At 47.9% G+C, this 27,046-nt stretch overlaps 1 protein-coding gene across 1 annotated transcript in view; it reads right to left on the minus strand.

The window, feature by feature from the left end:
• The window catches only part of LOC143981523 (ficolin-2-like), a 47,127-nt gene that overhangs the window by 2,857 nt on the left and 17,224 nt on the right, over nucleotides 1–27,046 (minus strand). The window contains exons 3-8 of the mRNA XM_077479398.1: nucleotides 22,455–22,508; nucleotides 22,317–22,352; nucleotides 19,003–19,041; nucleotides 15,531–15,658; nucleotides 14,193–14,322; nucleotides 9,779–9,913 (exon numbers count right to left, since the gene is read on the minus strand). Of these exons, the coding sequence (XP_077335524.1) occupies nucleotides 9,779–9,913; nucleotides 14,193–14,322; nucleotides 15,531–15,658; nucleotides 19,003–19,041; nucleotides 22,317–22,352; nucleotides 22,455–22,508 (522 nt within the window). The remainder of the gene's footprint in view (nucleotides 1–9,778; nucleotides 9,914–14,192; nucleotides 14,323–15,530; nucleotides 15,659–19,002; nucleotides 19,042–22,316; nucleotides 22,353–22,454; nucleotides 22,509–27,046) is intronic.

The following is a 27,046-nucleotide window of genomic DNA, read 5'->3' on the forward strand; positions in this document are numbered from 1 at the left end:
TGTTTTAACAAACAATAATGAACACGCAGAATCCGAAAGATCCGAAATAAAAAAATGCTTTATTTTTGTTCAATATAGATAGAAAATTCAACATGATGGTGACAACAGTGATCTGTGTTTGCTGTTGAATGTGTCTAACCTAACTCTATTAGCCCAAGATTATTCGACATAGAGAGAAAAGATTTGCCATTATAGAGACCTGAAGATTCAATGAAGCAGCCTAAAAACATACGATCGCTGCCAACGGACATTTACGGTAAAATGCTTCACCCATAGGCTATAGAAGAATTCTAATGTTGTTTGACTAGTAATAATAATTATTTATTATAATATTACTAGTCAAACAACAGCCTTTTGGCTAAGATCAAGTGTAGTATCTGTTCTTATCAGTTGCCAAAGGAGGCGCTGACGTCACTCCCAAATGTGGGGAGGTCAGATGCAAATCCAATGGTGTCATTGCACCTGGATGGGCGGTTTAGGTAGGGGTAAGCATCTGGGCATCCATGCTGGTGTCAGCGGGGCCTGAGTCTGAGCCGTCCGGAAGGGTGCCTCTGGTGAGGATGGGTGCTGCATGCGGTCTGACCCCAGAAGGTCGGGCCTCTGGCCTTCTGGCCTAGATTGGGGTAGCTCTAGCTCTGGACAGTCTTTCAAGAGAGAACACCAGGTCCTCTTTTGCATGCAGGGGCTTAGTATCTCTGGATGTAATTAGGTAGGAGTGAAGGGAGTGGGGGTTGAGCTTATGGATGGGCAGGCTCTCCCCAGGCTTCCTGAACTTCATGTCTTCCTGACTGGAGTAGGGGCTGCTGTGGTCTGGGCTGTTGGTCAGGGCGGTCTTGAAAGCCTACGGAGTATGTGCCCCTGAAGTGGCAGTCCAGGGGTGCCATAAAATCACTGTGAGTGAGGGTCACTTTGATTTTGGGCACCAAGGTCACTGCAACATAACACAAATTTTTTATTCCTGGCCGGAGGGCCTTGTCATTGTTTTACACAATGGCCACCTTTTTCACTCTCCTCTCCACTTATTCCTCCCCCACTTTATTTAATGTATTCCTTTGTTTGTGTGTGTCACATTTTTTATGTTGTGCACTGCCTTCGGGCCTGTCCTGAAATTTTGGGGAGGGGGTGGACATGGCCTTCTGGCTTAGTTCGCCCTCTCTCTTCTGGAGTCTCCCTTCGGGGGAGCCCTACCTAGTGCTTGGATGGGTCTGTTTCGGCAGACCTTCCAAAGAAAGGGGTCTGTCTGGTTTTGGCCAGACAGACCACATTTTACGTACCCTTATCCCTGTCAAGAGCCCAACGCCCCGGAGGATTCAACATTGGAATTCTACTATAGCTTGTGGCCAGAGAATTCGACTGGAAAAGTAGGATAACTGCGCCCTACAGTTTACTTTAGTTACTTTGTCTAATCTTCTTATGCCCCGTACACACGAGAGGACTTATGTCCGACAGACTTCCAAAGGAGTTCCGCCGGAGTTCCGCCGGAGTTCTGACAGACTTTTCGGCCGAACGGACTTGGCCACACACGATCACACTAAACTCCGACGGATTCGAACGTGATGACGTACGACCCGACTCGAATAAGGAAGTTCATAGCCAGTAGCCAATAGCTGCCCTAGCGTCGGTTTTAGTCCGTCGGAGTAGCATACACACGAGCGGAGTTTTCGAAGGGGACCGGGTCCGGCGGAGTTCCGTCGGGAAAATTTGAAGCATGCTTCATTTCTAAAGTCCGTCAGACTTTTGCGAAGCTAAAGTCCGTTGCAGCCCACACACGATCGGATAGTCTGACGGACTCGGTCTGACGGACTTTGGATGTTGAAAAGTCCGCTCGTGTGTACGGGGCATTAGAATATCCGACTGACACCATAAGCCTTCAGTTGACAGATTTGACCTTAATTAATTAGAATTTTCGGATAAATGCATTTTTTAACTAAATTAAATAAATAAAAGTGATTTTCCAAAGTAACTAAATAAATGTATTTTTCATATCAAACCGAAATTCCGAAACAAAATATTTCAGTGTACACAAGACTACTGATTAATAGTCTGGAGCCCTGGAGCCCTCAAAATAAATATTTCCCCAGTAAGTTGAGTTCCAAGCCCTAAGGGGTTATTGCCCCTGAGGCAGCCTATGGACTGTGTAGCTGTTCTGTTAGGTCTCAGCATTGAAGTTATCTGGAACTGGCTGCAGGACTTTGCCACAATGTAACTGGTCTAAAGAGGTGCCATCTCACTTACCAGGCTGTGTCCAGAGGAAGCTGGAAGGTAGCATCTGTCCTGGGGACTTGTGAGTAAAGACCACATACTGATTCCTGTGACTATATAGTATCCTGGAGACAGCACTGGGCAGGGGTATTTGTACATAGGCACAAGCTAACCAGATGCCATAGACTTCCTTAATGGTCTTCAGCTACAAAACCTTAGACTGCTCAGAGATTTGCTTCATGGTCCCCAGCTGTGAAGCAATAGACTATCAGTTACATTTACACAGGAAGAGAATTGTCCTCCCACGGCTGGATACTAAATGTTTGAGTATCCCTTGCCCTAATCCCTCTCCTTGTACCAGTTTTACAAACAATAAATCGCAATAGGACAACCCCTAGACTGTTTATTGGAGCTGGAGGGATTAGACTGTTTGGGTGGATGGGCAGTCTCTGCACTTTTGGGGAAGAGCTAGTGAAAACCAGCAGGTCTTATGGGAGTAGTGCTACACTGGCCTACACCAAAATGATGTCATACATTCCAGTAGTCTTCATTGTCTTTCATCTTGAGAAGGGGAGGATGGGGCTTTCTCAGCTAAGCACACCCTCCTGGCTGCATGTCTGGGCTAAGGGCAGATTGATTCCAGGAAGTAAATGCTACATGAATTATCTGCCCTTACTCAAGATGGCCGCGGCTAGAAATGCAAGCAGAGTGTTTGTGAAATATCAACAAAATAAAACATGGAGACATGGGTGAGTTTGCTTTGATTACCACTTGATTATGTAGTGCTCAGCCACAGTTAAGTTCTGCTTTAAATAATATTTTTTTATTATGTATTATTGAATACAGAGCCACATGAATATAGTATGACTGATGTACCTCCGCTACGGTGCCACCCACCCAACTCCATACCTTGCCCCTTCCCATTAAATGAGACCACACCTTCCTTTTGGAGTATTTTGTGGCCGTAGCAGTCTCTTTTATTAATCAAAATAATAGTTTTAACATGTAACAAAAATATAAACCAAATATCAACAAAATATCAACAAACATCATTTAAACGTCAAAAACCTGAGCGCGTTAGTCATCTGCAGGAAATTCCCCCTCCCCACCCCATTAGCATATTGATCCAAACCAAGCACTGCGGTAATATTCCTTTAACTAGGCCTCAAGCTGACATGCTAGCTCAAAGACAGCCAACTCTTTTACCGCAGTGCACCCATTCACCATCTGCCATATCAACCCTCACTATATGGTATATCATCAACGAGCCCATATCTCCAATGGGTCCCGCATCAACTTCTCTGTGGGGAGGGGTTATCTTCCTGTACCTGCATCGACCAACACCCGCCAACCGCTACGACATCCAACACCGGAAACCTGAAAAAGAAAATGAGTTAGCCCGTCGATCCCCCCCCCCCCCCCGGAGTCCCCATCGTAACCACTCCGTCCGATGTAAGGGAGGGAGGGCGGGAACTTCCTCAACCAACTGGACGCTGGGGCGTAGCGCGCGCACGCATCCTCGCGCTGGCTCCGCCCCCCCAGCTGTCTCAGCCAATGGTTGCCAGTCCACTTCATTCATGCCAGCCCTGCCCCTATGCTCCGCTCGTGTACGGGCTGTGCTTGAATATAGTATGACTGATGTACCTCCGCTACGGTGCCACCCACCCAACTCCATACCTTGCCCCTTCCCATTAAATGAGACCACACCTTCCTTTTGGAGTATTTTGTGGCCGTAGCAGCCTCTTTTATTAATCAAAATAATAGTTTTAACATGTAACAAAAATATAAACCAAATATCAACAAAATATCAACAAACATCATTTAAACGTCAAAAACCTGAGCGCGTTAGTCATCTGCAGGAAATTCCCCCTCCCCACCCCATTAGCATATTGATCCAAACCAAGCACTGCGGTAATATTCCTTTAACTAGGCCTCAAGCTGACATGCTAGCTCAAAGACAGCCAACTCTTTTACCGCAGTGCACCCATTCACCATCTGCCATATCAACCCTCACTATATGGTATATCATCAACGAGCCCATATCTCCAATGGGTCCCGCATCAACTTCTCTGTGGGGAGGGGTTATCTTCCTGTACCTGCATCGACCAACACCCGCCACCGCAAGCAAGGATAACACCTTATCCTTGTGAGCACCGCCACACCTGCAAGGCACGCTCCACCCCATCTTGTATGCCCAAAGCCCACAAATCAGTGCCCACATCATTGAGGTGCACACCATCCTCCCTCAGGCACCGCCACGTCTCCACCTCCAACTCCGAATGCCGGACCGCCAACCCCCCATTGCGAACCACGAAGCGACTGACCTCCTGATTAATCTTCCTGCGGGCCTTGTTAATTTTGTCCACAGACCTGGCAAAACGCCACTTGGTCCTGGCCACAATGTCCGACCACACTATAATCATGTGGGGGAAGGCTGCCCTGAGTCGCAAGAAATCATACTTGATGTCCCGCGTGATGTCCAACTTGGTGCGGAGGCCCAAATCATTGCCCCCAACATGTAACACTAAGACATCCGGGGCCCTGTCAAACCCTGCAAAACGGCACACTTCGTGCACCATTCTGCTCCATAGCATACCGGGAAAACCAAACCATTTAACACAGGCCTCAAGCCTGGATATCCCCAACTGCCTGCCCTCTGGCCTAACATCACCCCTCCTGGCTCCCCAGCAGACATATGAATGGCCCAAAATCCAGACCAGTCCTGGCGCTGCACCTGAAAGAAAAACAAAAAACACCTACCCAAATCACAGTAACCGCACATGTTGAAAAACACAAACCCATGCCAACACGTACCCCAGCTCACCCAGCTAAACACCCACCAACTCCGGCCGGACATAAGATTTAAACCTGCGAGATTCCCAGCGGCCAATCCTCTTAACCGCCTCCTCATCTAGACCCCACCGAACAGCCTCCGTCGCAGCCCCAATCCGGAAAGAGTGCGAGGAAAACTTTTCCCCCTCCAAACCCAACGCCTTCAGGCATTTCCGAAAGACCCCTACGAACTGGTATCTCGATAAAAACTCCCCATTCCCATGTATCAACAATGGGCCCGGACAAGCCGGCCGAGCGGACAAAAATTCCCTCAAAACCAAGACCGGGCACAGTTCGCATGCAGGAATCGCGAACACCACGACTTCCTTCCCCTTGCCCTCTTGATCCGTCTTAGACCTCCGTATCCGCATGCGCACCCGGTCCTCCCCGCAGTACACCTCATCAAAAAACAAACCCCCCGGCCCCTTCCTAGAAGGGCTGACCAGTTCCCCTACACGAAAAGCACCAAAAAACGCCAACACAAACGCGGCCCTGAACAGCACCCTCTCATAACCCGACAAACACACAACCCCCAACCGACTACAAAGTCTGCCCAACAACTCGAAGGACACCGGTCTCCTGTCATCCTTCACCTGCTTCCCTTTCCGATAGCCCTTCAGAGCCTGCCTCACCCAAAAATCCTTGGTGAAGTCCTGCTCCCCCCGCAGTTTGAACCAAAAGGCCAAACCGGCCAATTTCTGCCCCATTCGGGAAACCGAAACCCGCCGTTCCATGTTCCGGGACACAAAGTAGATCACCATCAGTCGCCTGTCCCGTTCGTCCGCTCCCACCTGTAACCCCAATGCCTCCCATTCCGCCCATGTCTTCTCGTACGCCGACCAAGTGCCCCCACTCACCGACCGTCTGATCCAGTCCGAGGTTCGTCCAACGCAATCATCCACAATTCCTCCGGGCAGGGAGCCCCATGAACGTCCGCGGACGGCGCCAGCTCCCGGAATCTGTCCCACTGAAACCGAGACAGTGCGTCAGCCACAACATTCTCCACCCCTGGTAAGTGTACAGCATGTATAAAGATGTTCAATTGCATGCATCGCAGTACCAAATGTCTCAGCATCCTAACCACCGGCGGCGACGCCGCGGACACCCGGTTAAGGACTTGCACCACACCCAAATTGTCCACATGGAAGCGAACCTTCCGATCCCGGAAGGATGCCCCCCAAAGTTCCACTGCCAGCACCACTGGAAAAAGCTCCAACAGTACCATATTCCGCAGCAACCCTCCACCTTTCCATGCAGCCGGCCATGGGCCAGCACACCATTTGCCTTGGAAATAGGCCCCGAAACCCGTGGACCCCGCCGCATCCGTGTAAAGTTCCAGATCAAAGTTGCTCACCGGCCCGGCCATCCAGAGTGCCCGTCCATTGAAACATTCCAAGAATACATGCCAAATCCGTAGATCCTCCCGATGCTCTTTCGACAGCCTCACGAAGTGCCTCGGAGAATCCACCCCCCCTGTACTGGCCGCTAGCCTCCTACTGAAGACCCTCCCCATAGGTATGATTCTGCACGCAAAATTCAATTTACCCAGCACAGACTGGAGAGTCCTGAGCTGTACCTTCCGCAAACCCACCAACCCTCTAATCTCCGCCTTCAGCGCCTCCAACTTGTCAGCCGGCAAGCGACACTCCATCACCTCCGAGTCCAACACAATGCCTAAAAAACTGATCACCGTCGTCGGCCGTTCGGTCTTCTCCGGGGCCAGAGGGATACCAAAACTCTGCGCCACGCGCTCCAGCGTCGTCAACAGAACTGCGCAAAGCGCCGACGAGGCCGGACCCACACACAGGAAATCATCGAGATAGTGGATGACCGAATTCACTCCCGCGACGTCTCTGACCACCCATTCCACGAAGGAACTGAATTTTTCAAACAGCGCACACGAGATGGAGCACCCCATGGGCAAGCACCGATCCACATAGTACTCCTCCTGCCACCTGCAGCCCAAAAGCCGAAAACTCTCGGGGTGCACCGGAAGCAAGCGAAAAGCTGCCTCAATATCAGTTTTTGCCATCAACGCCCCCCGGCCATAACGCCGCACCCAAAACACCGCCGCATCAAAAGACGTGTAGGAAACCGCGCTAAGCCGGGGGTCGATGGCATCATTCACCGAACCCCCCTTCGGGTAGGAGAGATGGTGGATTAAGCGATACTTACCCGGTTCCTTCTTAGGAACCACCCCCAAGGGTGATACCACCAGGTCCGGCATGGGTACCTCCGAGAACGGGCCCGCGATCCTCCCCAAGGACACCTCCTTCCGCAGTTTCTCCGAAACCACTTCGGGATGTAACATGGCAGACCGCAAATTCTTGGCCACCGGGGGGGTCGTCCCCAGGACTGCCGGAATACGAAAACCCACCGCAAACCCCAAACCCAGAATCGCCGCCGCCTCCCTATCCGGATATCGATCGAGAAAAGGACGCATCCTTTCCAGCCTCACCGGCGTCGTCCCTCTTGTGTGCAGGCTCCCCGGCCCTGCCTTTGCCCTGCTTGAAGCAGCGAGACACCGGGTGGGCGCCTCCACAACCCGAGCACTCGTGCTTGTACTTGCAGCTGCCTGCGAACCTACAACCACCTTCATTATACTGCCAGCAGACTCCCTTCCTTCTAGCGGCCGATTGACCGGAAGCCCCTGGTCCACCGGCCCCCCCCTGAAAAAACTGACTCGTAGTCCTCGCCGATGACATAAGGCGCATCCACAGACTGATATCCTTATGATCCCAGCGAAGAGCAGGTCGAATCGCCCTCCGCTGCCGAAACTGCTCATCATAACGCAGCCAAGCCAATCCCCCGTAGACTCTGTGCGCTTCCCCTATCGCATCCAAGTAGCAAAAAAGAGCAGAACAATGCTCCGGATTCTTTTCCCCTATCACACTCGCGAGAATCGCGAACGCCTGCAGCCAATTCGGGAAGGTCCGAGGAATCAAGCGGTATCGTCTCTTCTCTTCGTCCTCCTTCTTGTTGTCCTCCGGCTTGACCCTATCCATGTTGAACTTTTCCAGGGGCAGCAGAGAAAATATCTCCACATATTCCCCCTTCCAAATTTTTTCCCTGACCTCCTGTTTCAAATGCGCCCCCAGCGGCCCCTCAAAACACACATACACCTCGCAGCGCGCCGCATCCGCTAACCTGACCAGGTCCTGTTTCTTGCCCGCATCCCCTGCCGCTTCCCCCGCAGGGCCAGCTGGCGCAGCCGGCGCGGCTGCCACCACCTGATCCCCCGTGCCCGGAGCCGCGACCGCAGCCGGCGGGGTCGCCCCCGCTACCACACCCCCAGCCACTGGCGTATCCGCGCACGCAGCCCCCGACCCGCCCACAGGCCCCGCCGCACCCCTGGCACGGTCCCCCGGAGCGGTCCACGCCGACCCCGGACCCGCCCCCCCAGTTTCCAGTCTGCCGACCAGATCCTTGAGGCCCGCCAGGAGGCCCGCTAGCCCCCCATCCGCCGGGACGCGGTCACTCACCCGCCTTGCCAGATGCGGGGCAAACGAGGCAGCCTCCCCTCCGCCGCGGACAACCCCCCCTGCACCCTCCTCCCCCTCACTGCCCGACCCCCCCCAACCAACCCCCCCCAAGGACCCCGGAACAAAATCAGACTTACCGGGCCGCCTGGAAGAAACGCCTCCAGCCGCCGAACCTTCACCGACCACTGACGGAACGCCACTCGGTCCCTCCTCCGCTGATGACGACAGCTCGCCTTCCGACCGGCCCGGGGTAGCCGATCCGTCCCTGGGCGACAGCCGTCCACCGGGCACCGCCTGGGCTGCTGGCAAGGTGCGCTTGGGCCGTCCTCTGCTCCGCCCCGCCGCCGACTTCTTCACCGCCTTCTTCCGGCTGCTCGGCCCTGCTTCCGCTGACGCTGGGAGACAGTGGTGCGGCGGCCGCCGCCCCACTGGAGACATGTCCTCCACCACCGGTGTGTTGTCCGCAGCCGCTGTGTAAGGCCTCCGATGGCGTGGCCCCACCCCCGCAGCAGCTGAGCTACGAGAGGGGCCCGGATCATCCTCACGGCGGAACGCCATGCTGGTGGAGGCCGGCGCCGGACCGGCCACCGGCCTCATGGAGCTGCGCCCCCCCGCCCCAGCATGCCCAGAGACCACCTCAGCCCTCCGGGCTGGCCGTTTTGCGGGCGGCTCGTGGGGGGCAGGGCCAGCGGTCCCCGCATGGCGACTGGGTGGAGCCCTGGGGGAATCAGGGGAGAAGCGGGCCGGCGGGCGGGAACGCCGCGCCCGAGCCGATCCATCCCCCTCCATCCTCGTATGGTCCCGCACCTCGCCGAGGGCCGCCGCCACCTGTTCGTGGAGCCACCGCTCTCCGTTCGCCGCCGCCGCGGCCCGCAGCTGCTGCACAAGATCACCCAGGGAAGACGCCATGCCGCTCGGTGAACTTCCTCAACCAACTGGACGCTGGGGCGTAGCGCGCGCACGCATCCTCGCGCTGGCTCCGCCCCCCCAGCTGTCTCAGCCAATGGTTGCCAGTCCACTTCATTCATGCCAGCCCTGCCCCTATGCTCCGCTCGTGTACGGGCTGTGCTTTAATTTTTGTCTTTTGTATCTACTGGGAATTTGCACAAAGTGTGCTGGGCAGCCGTTGCTGGGCAAGGAATTGATTGACTGTTACTTTATTCTGTATCTGGACTCATGCTAACATTTTAGAGGTCAGATGACCAAAAAGACTGCTCCTGGACATCCACTAGAACAATAACAGCCAGCTAGCAATCTCTTACCTGCATTTCCATCAGTGAAAGCTCCAAGTAACAATTTATACTTTTCAGCCTCTCCCAGAATTTTGAAGGATGCATACTTGGCGAAATACTTTTTGTTATCAGAGGCAGATAGATCAATACGCAATTCCCAGGTGCCTGTGAAAAGATCCGTCAATACGATGTATTTTGTGAAATCATAAAACTGGTCATACAGGGTTAGATTTTCAAATGAACATTCAAAGAAGATTCATTCATAACAACATTCTGTCTTTCCATCATTGAGTCAACAAATTCAGTTTGAAAGCCCTTAAAATGTCCTTCAGACCTGCCACTTGAATGGAATCCCGGGTTTTATTACAATATGTACAGTTTTTGACTAACAGAATCCCCATTCAAAGAAATTATTTTGTTCAAGAACATTCTTCCATTCTTTCTAAAGCCGCGTACACACGGGCGGACTGTCTGGCCTACTTAGTCCGCCGAAACACATTTCAGCGGACAGTCCGCTCGTGTGTGGGCTTCAACTGACTTTTTCAGCGTGCAGTCTGGCGGACTAAGTATTTCGGAATTTCCGTAATACTGTCCGTCGGACTCGCATTTCGGCGGACAATCCGCCCGTGTGTGTGCCAGTCCGCCGTACTTTTGAAATGAGCGGACTTTAACCGCCCGGAAAAAAGTCTGCTCATTTCGAGCGGGTATCCAGGTAGGCGGGGCCCGCGAAGGAGACGTCGCTGGCCCCGCCGCCTGGTATGGACTTAAAGGGGAACCCCAACGCCGAAAAAAATCGGCGTGGGGTCCCCCCCAAGTCCACAACAGACCCTTGTCTGAGCACGCTACCCGGCCGGCAAGGAAAGAGGGACGAGCGAGCGCCCCCCCCCCCTCCTGAGCCGTACCAGGCCGCGTGCCCTCAACATGGGGGGGTGCCTTGGGGAAGGGGGGGCCGCGCGCCCCCCCCACCCCAAAGCACCTTGTCCCCATGTTGATGAGGACAAGGGCCTCTTCCCGACAACCCTGGCCGTTGGTTGTCGGGGTCTGCGGGCGGGGGGCTTATCGGAATCCGGGAGCCCCCTTTAATAAGGGGGCCCCCGGATACCGGCCCCCCACCCTATGTGAATGAGTATGGGGTACAATGTACCCCTACCCATTCACCTGTAAAATAAAAGTACAAAAAAAAACACAACACACGAGATAAAATACTTTATTGCACAGCTCCGGGGGTCTTCCGTCTTCGGGGGTCTTCTCGCCGGACTCCTCCGCTATCTTCTTGTAGCTCTTTTGCTAGCGGAGGAGTCCGGCTTTCTTCCTCGCCGCCGGCCTCTTCTCCCGACTTCGGGGGGTCTTGTCCCCCTCTTCGGTTCTTCTGCCGGGCCACCGCGCCTTCTTATAGCTCTTTTACAGGCGGTGGCCCGGTCTTCTGTCGCCGCCGCAGACCCCGACAACCAACGGCCAGGGTTGTTGGGAAGAGGCCCTTGTCCTCATCAACATGGGGACAAGGTGCTTTGGGGTGGGGGGGCCGCGCGGCGTGCTCGGACAAGGGTCTGTTGTGGACTTGGGGGGGACCCCCACGCCGATTTTTTTCGGCGTTGGGGTTCCCCTTTAAGTCCATACCAGGCGGCGGGGCCAGCGACGTCTCCTTCGCGGGCCCCGCCTACCTGGAGACGCGCTCGAAATGAGCGGACTTTCCTCCGCGTGTGTGGGCGAGTCCGTTCATTTCAAAAGTAGGGCGGATAGTATGGCGGACTTAGTACGCCGTATTAGTCCGCTCAAAAAGTGGTGTGTGTGGTCAAGTCCGTTCATTTCGAAAGTATGACGGACTGTCTGTCGGATTGTCTGACGGACTAAGTTGGCCAGACAGTCCGCCCCGTGTGTACGCGGCTTAAGTCACTTTCTCATCACTACGATTAAAAATGAACATCAATTGGGCCTTAATGACCAATAGAAATGTCCCCAAAATTTAAAGAAAAAAATGAACAAAATTCTGCTGGTGTATTGGCCAGCTTAAAGAACAATTCCAGGTATTGGTGTTTTTTTTGTTCAGTAACATTGATCCAGCACGGACCAATGTAACTATGTATATATCATATCTGACCAATATCCCTGAGAGTGGGAAATTACTGAAGTAGACACCGCTACCCTCAGAAGAGATGTGTTGGAAGTGGAGAGAGCCCAAGGGCAACAAAACTAATATGGGGACTGGAGGACCTAAATTACGAGGAAAGACTGCAAACACTGAATGTATTCTTGCTGGAAAAAAGACGCTTGAGAGGAGATACAAATCCCTCAATGGCGATCTCAGCATAGGAAAAAACTATTCAGTCTCAAGGAGTGTATGAGGACACAGGGCCACACATTGAGATTGGAAGAGAAGCGGTTTAACCTTATACTGCAAAGGCGGTTTTTCATTATCAGGGCAATAAGAATACCGGGCTATAGTCAAATGACGCCCACAGATAGGATCTCCTGGGTGGGCATCATATGATGTCCTCGGTATCTCGCCGCTCCTGAGGGCCCTCGGGGGCCTGCAGAGCAGTGATCATGGATGAGCCCGATCCGTGTGATCTGCCTCCCCAATCCATGTGATCCGCCTCCCCGCTCCACCCCGATACACGTGACCGGCTGTGTCCAATCACAGCCAGTCACATGTACTGTCTACGTGAACTCCGCTCATACACGCCCCTAGGGTGCATGCAGAGCGGCGATCGGGGATGAGGCTTGTTACCCTGACACAGCCCAGCCCCGATCACAGTAAAGAGCCAATAAAATTGGCTCTTTACCATGTGACCGGCTGTGCCCAATCACAGCCGGTCACAGAATGTCAACAAATCGCAGTAATGAGAGGTTACCGGGTTCTCCTCCTCACACACCAATCGTTTGTGAGAAGGAGGTTGCGGTAACATCTCGTTACCACTTAGTGTACACCAACACACGCTGATTACCCCCCCAATAAAGAGGACCTGTCACCAGCCATCAAAGTACCTGTCACCAGCCATCACAGCCCATCTGAGCAGCCGAGTACATGTCCCAGCCCATCTGAGTACCAAAGTACCTGTCCCAGCCCATCTGAGTACCCAAATACCTGTCCCAGCCCATGTCATAGTCCATCTGAGTACCAGAATGTGTTTTGGGGTATAATTTTTGCTATATACATGCTATGTGTTAGAAATCTCTTATAAATGGACAACTTTGTGTAAAAAAAAAAAAAAAAAAAGATTTTAATTTTCTTTCCACATTTTTCGAAGACTTGTGGAAAAAAAATGAACTGTTAAAAAGACTCATAATGCTTCATAGAATAGACGTTGAGGTGTCTGCTTTCTAAAATGGTGCTCCAGGGCCTTCACAAATGTAATAGGTCGTTATGAAATTAGAGGTGTCATTTATGCTCCTAGAACCCCTGACGGTGCTCCCTGCATGTTGGACCTCTCTGTGTGGCCAGGTTGTGTAAAAGTCCCACACAAATGGTTTTGTCATACTTGGGAGGAGTAGCAGAATGTATTTTGGGGTGTAATTGGAAGTATACATATGCTGTGTGTGAGAAATAACTTGTTATTATGACAATTTTGTGAAAAAAATAATTCTTAATTTTCCCAAGAATTGTAGGAAAAAATTACAACTTTAAAAAACTCACCATGCCTCTTACTAAATAATTTAGCCTGTCTACTTTTCAAAAAGGGGTCATTTTTGGGGTATTTGTACTTTCCTGACATTTCAGAGCCTCAAGAAATGAGATCAGCTGTGATCAGATGTGATCAATTTTCAATGATTTGCACCATAGCTTGTAGACTCTATAAGACTAAATAATACCCACTAATTTGGGTTATTTTTACCAAAGAGATGTAGCAGTATAAATTTTGGCACAAATTTATGAACAAAAATGACTTATTTGCAAACTTTTATCATAGATATTTAAAAAAAAGTGTTTTGTTTTTTTTTTCAAAATTTTCGCTCTTTTTTCACTTATGTCACAAAAAATAAAAAACCCAGTGATGATTAAATCCCACCAAAAGAAAGCTCTATTTGTATGAAAAAATGATAAAAATGTTGTTTGGGTACAGTGTTGCATGACTGAGTAATTAGCATTCAAAGTGTAAGAGCGATAAAACCAAGAAATGGTCTGGGAAGGAAGGGTGTATAAATGCCCTGTATTGAAGTGGTTAAGCAGCGCTAGACATACCTGGCCAAGAGCTCACAAAGGAAATAATGACCATTCTTGTTAGAACTATGGTCCTTAAAGATGTCTGTCTCTCTACCCCTCTCCATAGCATAAGTATGCAAATGCTGACTAGCTAAACATTCAAATTGATGTACAAGCTCACATATGACAAAACTTGAGGGAACATTGTACTTGATACTATAGTATTTATGGGTGTACTGTATCCAAATATGTGCTGTGATGGAAAATGAAGGTGCTCAAAAGCTAATGTGGCAGTCTTGTTACCTGATGATGTCAGCATATGAAGATTGTCATTGCCCAGCCAGAACTCATTCAGACGACTCCCGAAACCACTCTTGTACGAATTCCAATCACGGAAAAAATCAACAGACCCGTCATAACGTCTCTGGAAAACCTACACACAGAAATGTATTACTGCGACCTGGTGCTTGGGCTTATGTCTCGTACTTGGGGGATACCTATGCACTCACTGTATACTGATGTTTCTTTTTAGCAGACTTTATCATTTACTATAGGGCCTAATTTACACTGCTGCTGAAAAGGAAAGCTCCCCCCCCCCAAACGATAGATCTAATGATGTTGCTTTAGTGGAATGGCTCACTACACATTTGCCACACAGTATATTAGCAAGCGGGGATTAAATGTTTGATGTAAATTTCACCCATGGTTTCTTAACTGCCCAAGGAACAGCCAGCTAAACTATTTGAGTGATAATCCTGCAGTCCATGACTTAGGTCTATGCAGTTAGACCAGAGGACCTACTATATTTTAGCATAATGGCCGGTTAATCCAAAACTGATGGCCTATCCCTAATCATGTCTTTTAAGTTACACATACTTAAATATATATTATTATGAATATAAATAATATGATGTCCTAGTCTTCCTACAAGCACTTATTTATCATTTATCGATGGGTTGTTTTGTAGTATGTTATGATGTGTGGTCTTCTTGAAAGCAAACTTGTTTTTCTAACAAAATTCCATGAATCTTTACTGTGCACATATTGTATAGTGAACACTCCTCAGTTCTGGCAGAGCACCCCAAGAGCTCTAAATACTGGAGAGCTCTGACACGCAACTAGTGTCTTGATCAATAACTCTACCTGCCCATTCTCGAGACAAACTTTAGGACGTTTGTGGATAATCTGACATTGGCAAGTGGCCGTTCTTTGCTTGCCCGAGTGCTCCAGGTTTTAGGGCTTTCTCTTCGCAACTTTAAAAAAAAATGATGAAACTATAAGTACAGACAGCCTTTGTGGCTGTCGACTTGTAGTCCTCAAACTACCAGAGCGCTGCTGAGCTCTCTAGGTCGTTCATTGAGCTTCCTGCCATTGTGTAACTGCCTGCCTGTATCGGAGGTACGGCCAGACAGATACACAGACAGCCTGCAGGACTGTGGCATTACAACCATTATCTGCTGATCGTGGGTGCAATGCTTTACAGGCTCCTAACAAAAAAAAGGAAATGCATATTTTTTACCTGCAAAAAAAGTGCATTTATAATTTTTTTTCATAAAGGTGAACATCTCCTTTAACATTTAAGAATGACATTTTGAGTTCGTTTTTTCCACTACATTGAAGTTTTATCTTCTGATCACTTACGATCCATCCTCCTCCATCAGTATGCATATCACACAATACTTTCATGGTCTTCTGGCCCTTTGGGTTTATGGTGTACCAATCACTTAGTATTTCACCCTGGTGCAGGAGTTCCTTGCAATTTTTTGCATCTGAGGTTAGAAAAAGTATATATATTTATTCCGAGATGTACTGATCACCCATTCCATATAAGTGAATAAGACAATATCCTTAAACAGATCTAGAAATTTCCCTTACAGGTCATTGAAGTTCCAACAGGGCCAAACTAAAGCTCACCAGAGATGGATCAGATATGGATCAAAATTCTGCCAAATTTCGAACCATCTGTGGCTATTCCTGTTTGAGAGAAGTCGACCTACTGATCAATTTGTTTTGAACTGGACTTTTGGAAAACTTGTGTTCGATCAGTGCTTGCAGCCAATCATCTGCATCATTTATCAGTGTATTCTGGCAGTAGGAATGTCCTGCTGTCAGAATACAGTAGTGCAAGGGGAGGATTCCCCCATCCATACATTCCAGCACAATGATCATCTGAATCATGAACGGTGCAAATTACGATGACCCAATCAATGCAGGGAAGGTCAGAGGTGATTTCATCTAACACGAACCAACCTAAAATGGAGGCACACGCACCAATCCACAACACCGGGATTACTCAACTAAGCATCTCTTCTTTTTAGGGACACCCAAGTGGGTGCAGCACACTTAAGGGGGGCCCAGGAAGCCTTCAAGAGGCCAGCAAAGCTTATATCAAGAGCCTAGTTAAGGGGTTTCCAAAGTTTCTAAAGAAAGGGCCAGTTTACTGTCCTTCAGACTTCAGAGGGGCCGGACTGTGGACAGTGGGAGTAAACAATGCTCAATCTATGGTATCAGAGGGAGAAATAGTGCCCTTTTTTATTGTCAGTGGTAGGAATTCTGCTGCTCTGTTGGTGTCAGTGGCAGGAATTCTGCCCCATTGTTGGTGTCAGTGACAGGAATAATGCTTCAAGGGCCAGATAAAGGCAAGCAAAGAGCCACAGTTTGAAGACCACTGGCTTAGATCAACAGCATTGGAAGGTTCCTCCAACCATTTCACCCATATATTACAAAGCTTTTTCGTTTTGCCAATACTTTCATATGTATCCCAGTAAAGAGGGAAGCACAAACTGATTTTTGTTTAAGGTTTCCTGGTCTCAAAAACCCATGTAGTCCCTAAATCAGTGGTGGTCAACATTCTCAATACATGCCAACGCATCGTGTGCCTGTAGTCCCATAGTCAGCTTTGCAGCCAAACCCAGTTTGCATTACAGGGAATGTATTTCTCTTTCTGCTGACCTCACTCTACTTCCACCCTTAGGCAACACAGAAATGCCCACTCACTTAGGAATAGGGATGGGTATAAACACCATGTGGTCATGTGACCACTGGATTAAAGGAATTCTATGGTCACAGCAAACACTTTCAATTTAAAACACCCGCATTGTAATACTAATATAAACAATAGTTATTATTGGCAATCCAATAGAAGCTTATTTGAAAAATTCTCCTCCTTCCATGATGTGAGTGCTGCCTGTCATCTCATTCCACAAATTCCTGCATGCTTTGCAGCTTCTCCTCTGCTGTTTACACTCAATTTCAAAGGACTACATATCCCATGGTACCTTGCTGCCAGTTTTCTGTACAATTCTCCAACCCATCAAAAGCTCCAACCACGTAATTTCCGGTTTCATTAAACATCAATAATTGCAGATTTTGACAAATTGCTGTTTGGACAAAACACTGGCAACTGAATACAGTCTGGTACAGGAAGATTTAGCTGGTTTGACAGCCCAGCGGCTAAGGAGGACAAAGTTGTTGCTGCCTTGGTGGTGGCCATTTTGTTTGCTAGTATTGGAGCAGAGTAACACTCTCCACTCATAATATCGTGCACTGGACTCTATTCAGTTGCTGGTGTTGTGTCCAAACAGCAATTTGTCAAAATCTCCAATTACTGATGGTTTAAAGAAACAGGAAATTACGTGGTTGGAGAATTTGACAGAACACTGGCAAGCAGTGTTTCTTGCACTGACTCCACCTCCCAAAACTCCTCCTCTCAGCACCTCTGTAGTTCAGAAGGCAGGCTCAGTGAAATGCTGGATTACTTTTACGGGTGGCAGAAGGTGGGTCCTATTTTGTTCCTCCCACTGTGTGATGTCAGAAACCAGAAGTAACCAAATCTTTATCAGCCATGGAAGCAGCCGATCCGACCGATCTGTGTCTGATTGGCTGCATTGGAGGCCAGAGTAGAGGTCCAGGGTCTAAAAGAACCCAGATCTTTCCATAAAGAGGACCTATCGTGGCCCATGTTGTCACAAGGGATGTTGTTCATCCTTTGTGATAGCAATAAATTAAAGGCACAGTGCATATTTAAAAATAAAATGTAAAGGGCCCCGCCCACCTGTGCTAGGTCCAGACCTCCTGCGTAACTCTAAACTGGTAACCTGTAATGGCTTTTAAAGTGTCGCCTATGGGGGTTTTTAAGTACCGTAGTTTGGTACTTTTCCACAGGCGGATGCAATTTTAAAGCTTGACATGTTTGGTTTCTATTTACTCAATGTAACATCATCTTTTATATTTTACCCAAACAAAAGCGGGTATTATATTGTGTTTTTGTGTATTAAAATTCATTAAAGTGTATTTTTCCCCAAAAATCTGTGTTTGAAAAACCACTGCGCAAGTACTATGTGACATAAAAATATACAACACCCATCAATTTATTCTCTAGGGCCTCTGCTTAAAAAAAAAAAAAAAAGAAAAACATAATGTTTGAGAGTTCTAAGTGATGTTTTATACATGTAGGAGAGGAATGTCACAATTGACCCGGACTGGAAGTGGTTAAAAAATAAATTAAAAAAAAGGTAGCAAAAATGTATTTTAAACATTATATTATATATATTTGCCCATTACGAGGATTTTTTGAAATATTATACCTTCCTTTTACTAACTTCACAGCTACATTAAATGAATGACAGGTAATAAAGAGTAAGGCCGCGTACACACGCGGGGACTGTTCGCTCAACTTTGTCCCCTGAACAGTGTTTCGGCGGACAGTCCGCTCGTGTGTGGGCTTTCAGCGGACAGTTTCAGCGGACAGTCTGCTGAACAAAGTTTTTCGGAAATTCCGAAAAACTGTCCGCTGAAACTCTGTTTCAGCGAACAGTCCCCTCGTGTGTAGGCTTGTTCGTCAAACTAAGTTCCGCGCATGCTCAGAAAGGATTTACACGCCGAAGTTTGCATTGCAGTGTATAGGACGTCGTATTTTTCGTCCCGTCGTACGTGCCGTTCACGTCATCGCGCACGGTTTCAGCGGACTGTTCGTTCGTCGTGTGTGGGCAAGTCCGTCCATGCTAATTTTGAGCGGACTGTCCGCTGAAACTGTTTGACGGACAAAGTTGAGCGAACAGTCCCCGCGTGTGTAAGCGGCCTAATAGATTCTCCTTGGAAACATCAAACTTACCATGCAAAGCAGTAGGTAATGCAGGGTCCCCTTTGTCTCCTGTGATGAAATACAGAATTTTGACTGTTAGTTGTATATAAGAGAGCTGATCTATATTGGATTCATTGGGACATACTGGATATTCTGTATATTTATTACTTTCTTAGTCACCTGGAACATGTATGCAAATAAGGAAAGTCAGAGTAAGGCCAGAAATCCTGATCCGCATACTTGCTCCAGGCTATTAACTTAAATGAAATGAAGTTAAAGGTTAACAGCCAGACAACTAGTTTTGTTTTTCAGAATTATTGTTCCGTGATGACTGCCTCTGTGGTTTTTCATTATACTTTACCTTTAAAGAATTCCAGGTATGGATATTATACACATTGGTCAAGCTTGGACGAATGTAACTATGCATACACCATATCGGTGGGATTCCTCTAGTACCTGGAAATCACTGTAGTAGACACCACTACTCCAGTGAACTCCACTAGCGTTTAGGTCCCATGCTCCCAGGTTGGCTGCTCAACATGGGCACCAATCGGAAAATGCTTTTCATTTTTTGAATGAATACAAAGCATTCTCTGACTGAATAAGGTGAGGAGTGTGACACAACGTCCCACCTTTCCATTGCATTCAATCATAGAACACTTTACATTGTTCAAATACAACACAATCGGTGAATGGCGCCTTTGTTGAGCTGCTCTGTTCAAAATGCAGCAGGGCAGTCACTTAGAACTAGTCAGTGGAGATCACTGGAGTAGTGTTGCCTACTACAATGATTTCTAGCCTCCAGGGGGATCCCCAGGGCCATCTTTAATATTGATTGGACCCCAGGTAAAAATGTTCTTGCTATAGGTTACAGCACATCATCTCCCTGCCGGGGGGCGTGATATACATATGAATGCAGCCATTATTTACATATCAATTTGTCCGGCCTCAGCTATTTACATATGAATGCTGCAGTTATTTACATATGAATGCTGGTAATGTACATGTAAACACAAGGTCTGCAGGTAAGTCATCTGTACACAACAATAGGGCAGAGCTGGGCAGCATTAATAGCAGGACTTCACACTGAGATATCAGGATACAGCACAGGACTAAAACTTCAAGAGAAGTTCAAGGGAATTTAAACTGGGATAGTTGGCAAGTATGAGGCAGCGGTTTTGGGCCCCACAACAATGACAGGGCCCAGGGCAGCTGTCCCTTTTGCCCTGCCTTAAAGACGGCCCTTTGGATCCCACATGTATGGTAGTAATCAATGTAACTATGTAAAAAAATGCCATAAACTGCACCGTTATAGTATCACCAGAAATCAGCTGTAGAAGGGGCTACTGGTGTATTCATGAAGGTCATTAAACATGTAGGTACCTGGGGGTGTTGACTTTTGATTTTTGGGTCTAGTTAAAGTGACCCTGTAGGGCTGAAATAAAGCCCAGAAGAAATGTTTTTTCAATAGAAAAACTTTTATTTTCACCTCTCTGGTGGCCATTGTATCCCACCACATCGCAGTGCTGCAGCCTTTGTAAGACTCCCCATCAATGAAAACTTTTGGGAGTGTCTGATGTCTTAATTAAACCTCACGACATCTGACACATTAAATGCTTTAGATATTGAAAACATAATGACAAATGCACAATAAATGGGGTGGGGGGGGAAAGGCAGTTTGACATTTTCGCCCGGGACTCTAGGTGACCTTGTCCTGGAGCTCTTCAGAGAGATGTTATTTCCTTTAGTACAGCCTTTATCCACCTTTCTACCCTAGAGGAATGCTTGAAATAATTTTCAGTTCTTAGGGAACCCCTGGTATGGTATGATTACTCAACTTGGGGCCTTCGGGATAATGCCCCTTAGATTGGGGGTGGTAAGTGGGAAGAATGCCTCCCCCCTTACAGGAGTGACCATAATGACACCCTTGTAGTCATAAAGCTGGCCACGTAGCATTGGACCTGAAACTATGCAGCCACCATCAGATAGGAAGTCAGTTAGCCACAGCTTAGCCCCTTCGCACCTAAGGGTAAAACAAATGTAAATGCCTAAACACAAATTTTGCTACATTGACATGTGTTAGTAAAACCATACATATCATGACAACTACTTTGTGCATTCAGGTGGATTATACCTTGTTTTTTTTCAGGACAAATTCAGCTTTCATTTGGTAGTAAATGGTAATGCATATCTCCTGATTTTTTTTTTATTCTCAAAGGAAAACTGGCCCAAAATAGTAAAAAAAAAAATTTGTTTTAAATTTAGCTGTATATTTCTTGGTGCTACCATAACCTTGCACCGAAGAACAACCCAAATTAAGTTCTCCTACTCCTGACGATCGCAGCAATACCACATATGTGTATATTAGTTGTTGTATGTACCCGTAGTATAGACCAAAAACAATAGTGCTCATTTTTCAGTTTTTTTTTTTTATCCTGCCTGACACTGATACCAATTAAAAAAAAAACCCTGTACAAAAACAATACTGACCCTGACCCAAACACTAACCTAGATCAAAATCTTGATCTAGGAATTTCTTTTTTTATTATTTCTTTTTTCTTACACACACTGTTTTTCTCTCTGCAAGGAAACAGAGAGAGATACGATGCATCTTTCGCCTCCATTCACAGAGAAAGAAAACACGGGGCGGACTTCACAGTGACTGATAAATGTGATAGCCAATCAGAGACTATCACAGCAATCAGGTGACCCAGAATCGGGAGTTTCAGGTCCTTATCATTAGTACAGGGTCCCGGTCTCTGTGCTGGAAGGGCACCATGCGGCCCCACAGATATAAGCTGTCTAGTGTGGCCGTATATTTGTGTTAAGTTGGCATGAAGGGGTTAGAAACCCCTAGCCACCCCCTGGTTGAAAATGGCTGCTTTAGCATAATGTCTTTTAACAGGAATGAGATAAATTAGACCTTGTACACATGAGCAATGGATGCAGAGAATTAGATGCACCCTTGTCCCTGCAGTTGGGGCAGCATTCTACAAAACAGGCAAGAGAAACAATGAACCAAAAGGTTGCACATAGAGTTTAAATTGCTGTCCACGCTGCAATGTAACCATCCAGTTGTACTGAGTCATTCAGGTCAATATACTATACAGCATTCCTCCTACCATTTAATGGTCTCTTGGCAGGGGTCAGAAGTAGCTTCCATACATCCTATTCTGATCCCAATCTTAACATGTTCTGAAATTTGTACAGGCCTATTTTTGCTAACACACAGTTTTACAAGTTGAGGGATATGCTTGTGTTAGACATCACAGTTTAAGATGTTCCCAAGTACATATTAAAATATAAACCTAAAATATGGAAGTCATTACCATTGGAAGTCTTACCTTTTACTCCTTTCTCTCCTCTAGAGCCAGTATCACCTAAAATACACATGAAAACACTCTCAATATTGCAGTGCAAACTACAGAGGATGTAAATGGAACTGAATTTTATTTGAATTTGAAAATTTTAATTTTACAAACCTTTTTCACCTGGAGGACCAGATTTCCCCACAATCCCCTGACTTCCTCTTTCTCCTACAAAATAAAGAACACTGACGTGTTATTCATAAACGTTGTTGTTAATTAATGAATGTCTATCCACAATATTAAAATGAAGAAACTCAAGTTGTTTGAGAAAACCTGGAGCCCCTGGATTTAGTACTTGACAGGAGATACCTGGGCCCATTTTGATTAGCTCATGGTTTGGATTGGGGGAATTGGCACACCCTCTTTTCTTTTAGTTCTTCTGTCTGTCTTTTTTCTGGGGGGGTGAGAGACCTTCCTATACCGAAAGGTGTGGGAGGTCAACTCCTATTTTTTGAGTTTCAAAGTAATTTCCCTCCACGGTGTAGAGGTCTGGAAATCAGGCTTTATGTCTCTGCACAAGATGGTGGAGGGTGTATTTGACCAATGATATAAATGTCTTCTGTTGAGACTTAGTTTGAGCAGACCACATTGTGCATAGGTGGCTTACTATTAGATAAAGTATTTATCTTGATCATAGGTTTAATTTGCAATGCACCATTTTAGTTATCCTTGTGCATGCGGTTAGGCTTACCTCTACCATGGACAGTCCAGATTCTTTTTTTTAATGTGTGATTTCATATTTCACTATCTTTATAAGTTTGTGGAGATGTATGGCTTGGCATTACCCCAATGGTATTATATATTGTGATTTATACTTGGTCCGTTACCTTTCTAAATAAAGACACAAAAATGCATGACATTGGTTTAAATGGGCACAGCAGACCTTTTATTAACAAATAACATCAATTAAAACAATTCAATCATGCAACCAGGAAGGGGACTTTTTTAAAGCACACTTTATAACTGTAATCGCCCATGTCCTGCACCCTGATCAGCTGGAAGACGTTATGACCTTCTTACATTTTACCCCAGGGAACCTAGCTCCTGGGATAACCACTAATAACCAACCAATCAGGTGGGAGTGCCATACCCTAGATGGGCCCCTAATTTTGTGACAGTATAGTTATTGACCCCCCAAAGACCCCCTGACCTGCTAAACTGCTGTGGCAATGATTCCCTCCTCCTTTTTTTTTTTAAATAAGTACTTGCCTATAAATTCATAACCTAAAATAGCAACCCACAAACCCCAATACCCCAGAATACAGGAAGGGAGGGAACTTTCCTCTTTGTCTAAACTTTACAGTATGAACACCCAGCATCCCTTGTAAAACCACCCTTGTGGCTCTTCCCTGCCCATCTGACCTTCAGCCTCCAATAAGGTAAGGATTACGCCCTTTCACTACTAAATGATCAAGATTTAAGTCCTACTGAAACCTGTAATTGCATAATCCACACACATAGTGCCTTACTCTCTATATTCCTCTGAGGAAAGAGTATCAATTTCATCCCAAAACTGGTCACCAGCTAAAGGAACAAAAAAAAATAAAAAATAAATAAAAAGCGTCAAAGCTTGTAATACTTGCCTGTCCTACTGTCCATACCTTGGCTCTTTAGTCCTCATGCACATAGGACTTTTTTTCCCCTTGGACACATTTGCCTAAAGCCATGTTTTGCTAATAAGTTGCGCTCAGGTGTGTCGAGCATTAGGGTGTTCATTCATTCCATTGGTCAAGATATTAATTGATGCAAGCCATTGGAATGAACACTCACTTCATTTCGTTTCATTGAGCTGTTTTTCTGCCAAAATACTCCTCTCCTGAACATGCAAGTGATGGGTTATTTATCTGTGTCTAAATGCTGCCTCTAAACACCTGTACAAGCCTATGTATAGAGAAAACAACAACAACAGTCTCCTGCTTTCAAGGGTGATGTAATGATAGTGAATGTAACAAAGGACCTTGATAATTGCAATGGAAGCACAGGCTTTGCTTCCCTCTAATGGCGTGTACACACGATCAAACAATCTGGCAGAAAAGTCCACCGGACAATCTGCCCGACAATCCGCCCCTGTGTGGGCTCCGGCGGACTTTTTTTTACCCAAAAGTCCAGCGGACTTAGAAAGTAGTTTTGACTCAAAATTTGTCCGCCGGACTCACAGTCCAGCGGACAATACGGCCGTGTGTGTGCTAGTCTGCTGTACTTTTGAAATGAACGGACTTGCCCACACATGGAGGAAAGTCTGTTCATTTTGAACGTGGCTCCAGGTAGCCGAGACTAGCGAAGGAAGTCAATGTCGCCGCCTTCGGCGGCGAGATTGACACGTCGCTGGCCCCCCCAGGTCCATATCAGATCCGTATCTGAGCACTCAACCCAGCCGGTCAGGAAAGGGGGTGGGGACGAGTGAGCGCCTCCCCTCCTGAGCTGTACCAGGCCGCATGCCCTCAACAAAGCACCTTGTCCCCATTTTGATCAGGACAAGGGCCTCTTCCCAACAACCCTGGTCGTTGGTTGTCAGTGTCTGCGGGCGGGGGGCTTATCGAAATCCGGGAGCCCCCTTTAATAAGGGGGCCCCTGGATACCGGCCCTCCAACCTATGTGAATGAGTATGCAGTACAACATACCCCTACCCATTCACCTGTGAAAAAAATGTAAATAAAACACAACACACAAGGGTTAAAAATAATCTATTGCATAGCTCCAGGGGTCTTCTTCCGTCTTGGGGGGTCTTCTCGCTGGACTCCTCCACTATCTTCTGCTCTTTTGCTAGCTCTTTTCCTAGCTGAGGAGCCTGGCTTTCTTCGTTGCCGCCGCCGTCCGGGGGTCTTCTTCCGGGGGTCTTGTCCCCCTCTTTGGTTCTTCTTGCTGGGCCTCCGCTTCTTCTTCCAGCTGTTTTACTGGTGATGGCCCGGTCTTCTGTCACTGCTGTCTTCACTGCCTTCTCTTCTTCTGATGTTGACTCGTCGCTGTCTCTGGCCGTAATGACAGGGACGTGTTGCGCGGCGACTTATATAGGGACAATGGGCGGGGTCACTGAGTGATGTCCCCGCCATTATGATGTCACAGTCCCAGCATCCTCTGGGACTGTGACATCATAATGGGCGGGGACATCACACGATATATATATATAAGTCGCCGCTTCCCTGTCATTGCGGCCGAAGGAGACAGCCGTGTGTGGGCAGGTCCACTCGTTCGGACAGTCCGGCGGACTTTACGGCGGTTTGTCCGGTGGAAGTCCGCCAGACTAAGTCCGCCGGATAGTCTGATCGTGTGCACGAGGCATAAGAGTCTCAGAAACCATGAAATCAGACTGAGACAGAAGTAAAGTTACATCACACTTGTTTAATAAAAGTAAAAAAGAACAAACATAGTCAAAACCTAGCCAAAGTTCAGTAACCGGAACGGATAGTCAGTCAAGCCAGAAGTCAGGGATCAACATAGTGAAACAGCAAGCAGGATCTGGAGCCAGAAGGGATGTTAGTGTCACGTACCTTTAAGCAGAGCCCGGAGTGCAGGGAGTGGCCTCTCGTAGACCTCTGACTCGAGAGACCCTGGTAGTGGTGACAGGGGCTCAGGAGCACAGAGGGGCACAAGTGCCTGACTGGATAGCAGGTGGTAGTGGCAGAAGACTGTTGAAGGAGGAGGTGTATTGTAGTCCAGTGTCTGAATGCAGGCAAAGGTGAGATAAGTTCCAGCAGACAGCAGAAGGGTTCCGGTAGTCCAGCAACGGCATACAAGTGATTACAGGAGGTGACAAACAACGGAGGGGTATTGTAGTCCAACAACGGATGCAGGTGTAATGGATAAGCGGAAGCGGAAGAGTCCAGTAGTCTGCGGCCAGAGGTAGAAGGCTACAAACGCAGAAGGAGTACAGCCAGATATTGCGGAGGACTGGGAGGTGTCCTGTAGTACAACAGCAAGCAACTTACAGTTGACGGATGGTGTAACAGTCCAGGTCAGGCACAGGCGGGCAGATCAGGTACAGAAACGGAATCCAGAAGAGTAGTCGGGTACAAGCCAAAGTCGGGGGGCAGGCAGCAAACAGCAGAGTCGGGAACAAGCCGGGTTCGATACGGATCAGGGTACAGGTACAGATACAGGTACAGGTTCAGGTTCAGATTCAAATACGGATCACCAGGACGCACAGGAACGCTGTTGATCAGGCAGCAAGGCAGTGAGGCATGGATCCAGTTTAAATAGCGCTATTGGCGCCAATTTGCGTCAAACGGCCGCGCGCGCACCCGCGTGCGCGCTCCCGCGCGCGCGCGCACCGCCGATCGCGGTAACGCTCCTGGAACTGGGCAAGAGATCTTCTGCGACTTTCGCCGCTCGGACGTCCGTGAGGAGGATCTTCCTGACATTGCCCCCCCCCAATGGGCAGCCTCCGGATGCCCAACTGGGACATCTTACCTGGGTGAGCTCTTTTAAATGCCAGAACCAACCTCTTGGCGTGGATGCCAGTCTCTGGTTCCCAGGAGTTCTCTTCTGGACCATACCCCTTCCACTTCACCAGATACTGTACCTGGTTGCGTCTCTTTCTGCAATCCAAAATTGCTTCTACTTCAAACTCCTCTTCACCATTAATAAGCACAGGTTCAGGAGGACCCACGTTCCGATCGGTGAAGGGATCCTGGATTGAAGGTCTTAAGAGGGACACATGAAACACCGGGTGAATACGCATCGATTCTGGTAATTTCAGCTCATAAGCC

This window comes from Lithobates pipiens, unplaced genomic scaffold (genome assembly GCF_037356315.1).
Source record: "Lithobates pipiens isolate NorthernLeopardFrog02 unplaced genomic scaffold, aLitPip1_a1.2 Scaffold_1, whole genome shotgun sequence".
Taxonomy (NCBI): Eukaryota; Metazoa; Chordata; class Amphibia; order Anura; family Ranidae; genus Lithobates; species Lithobates pipiens.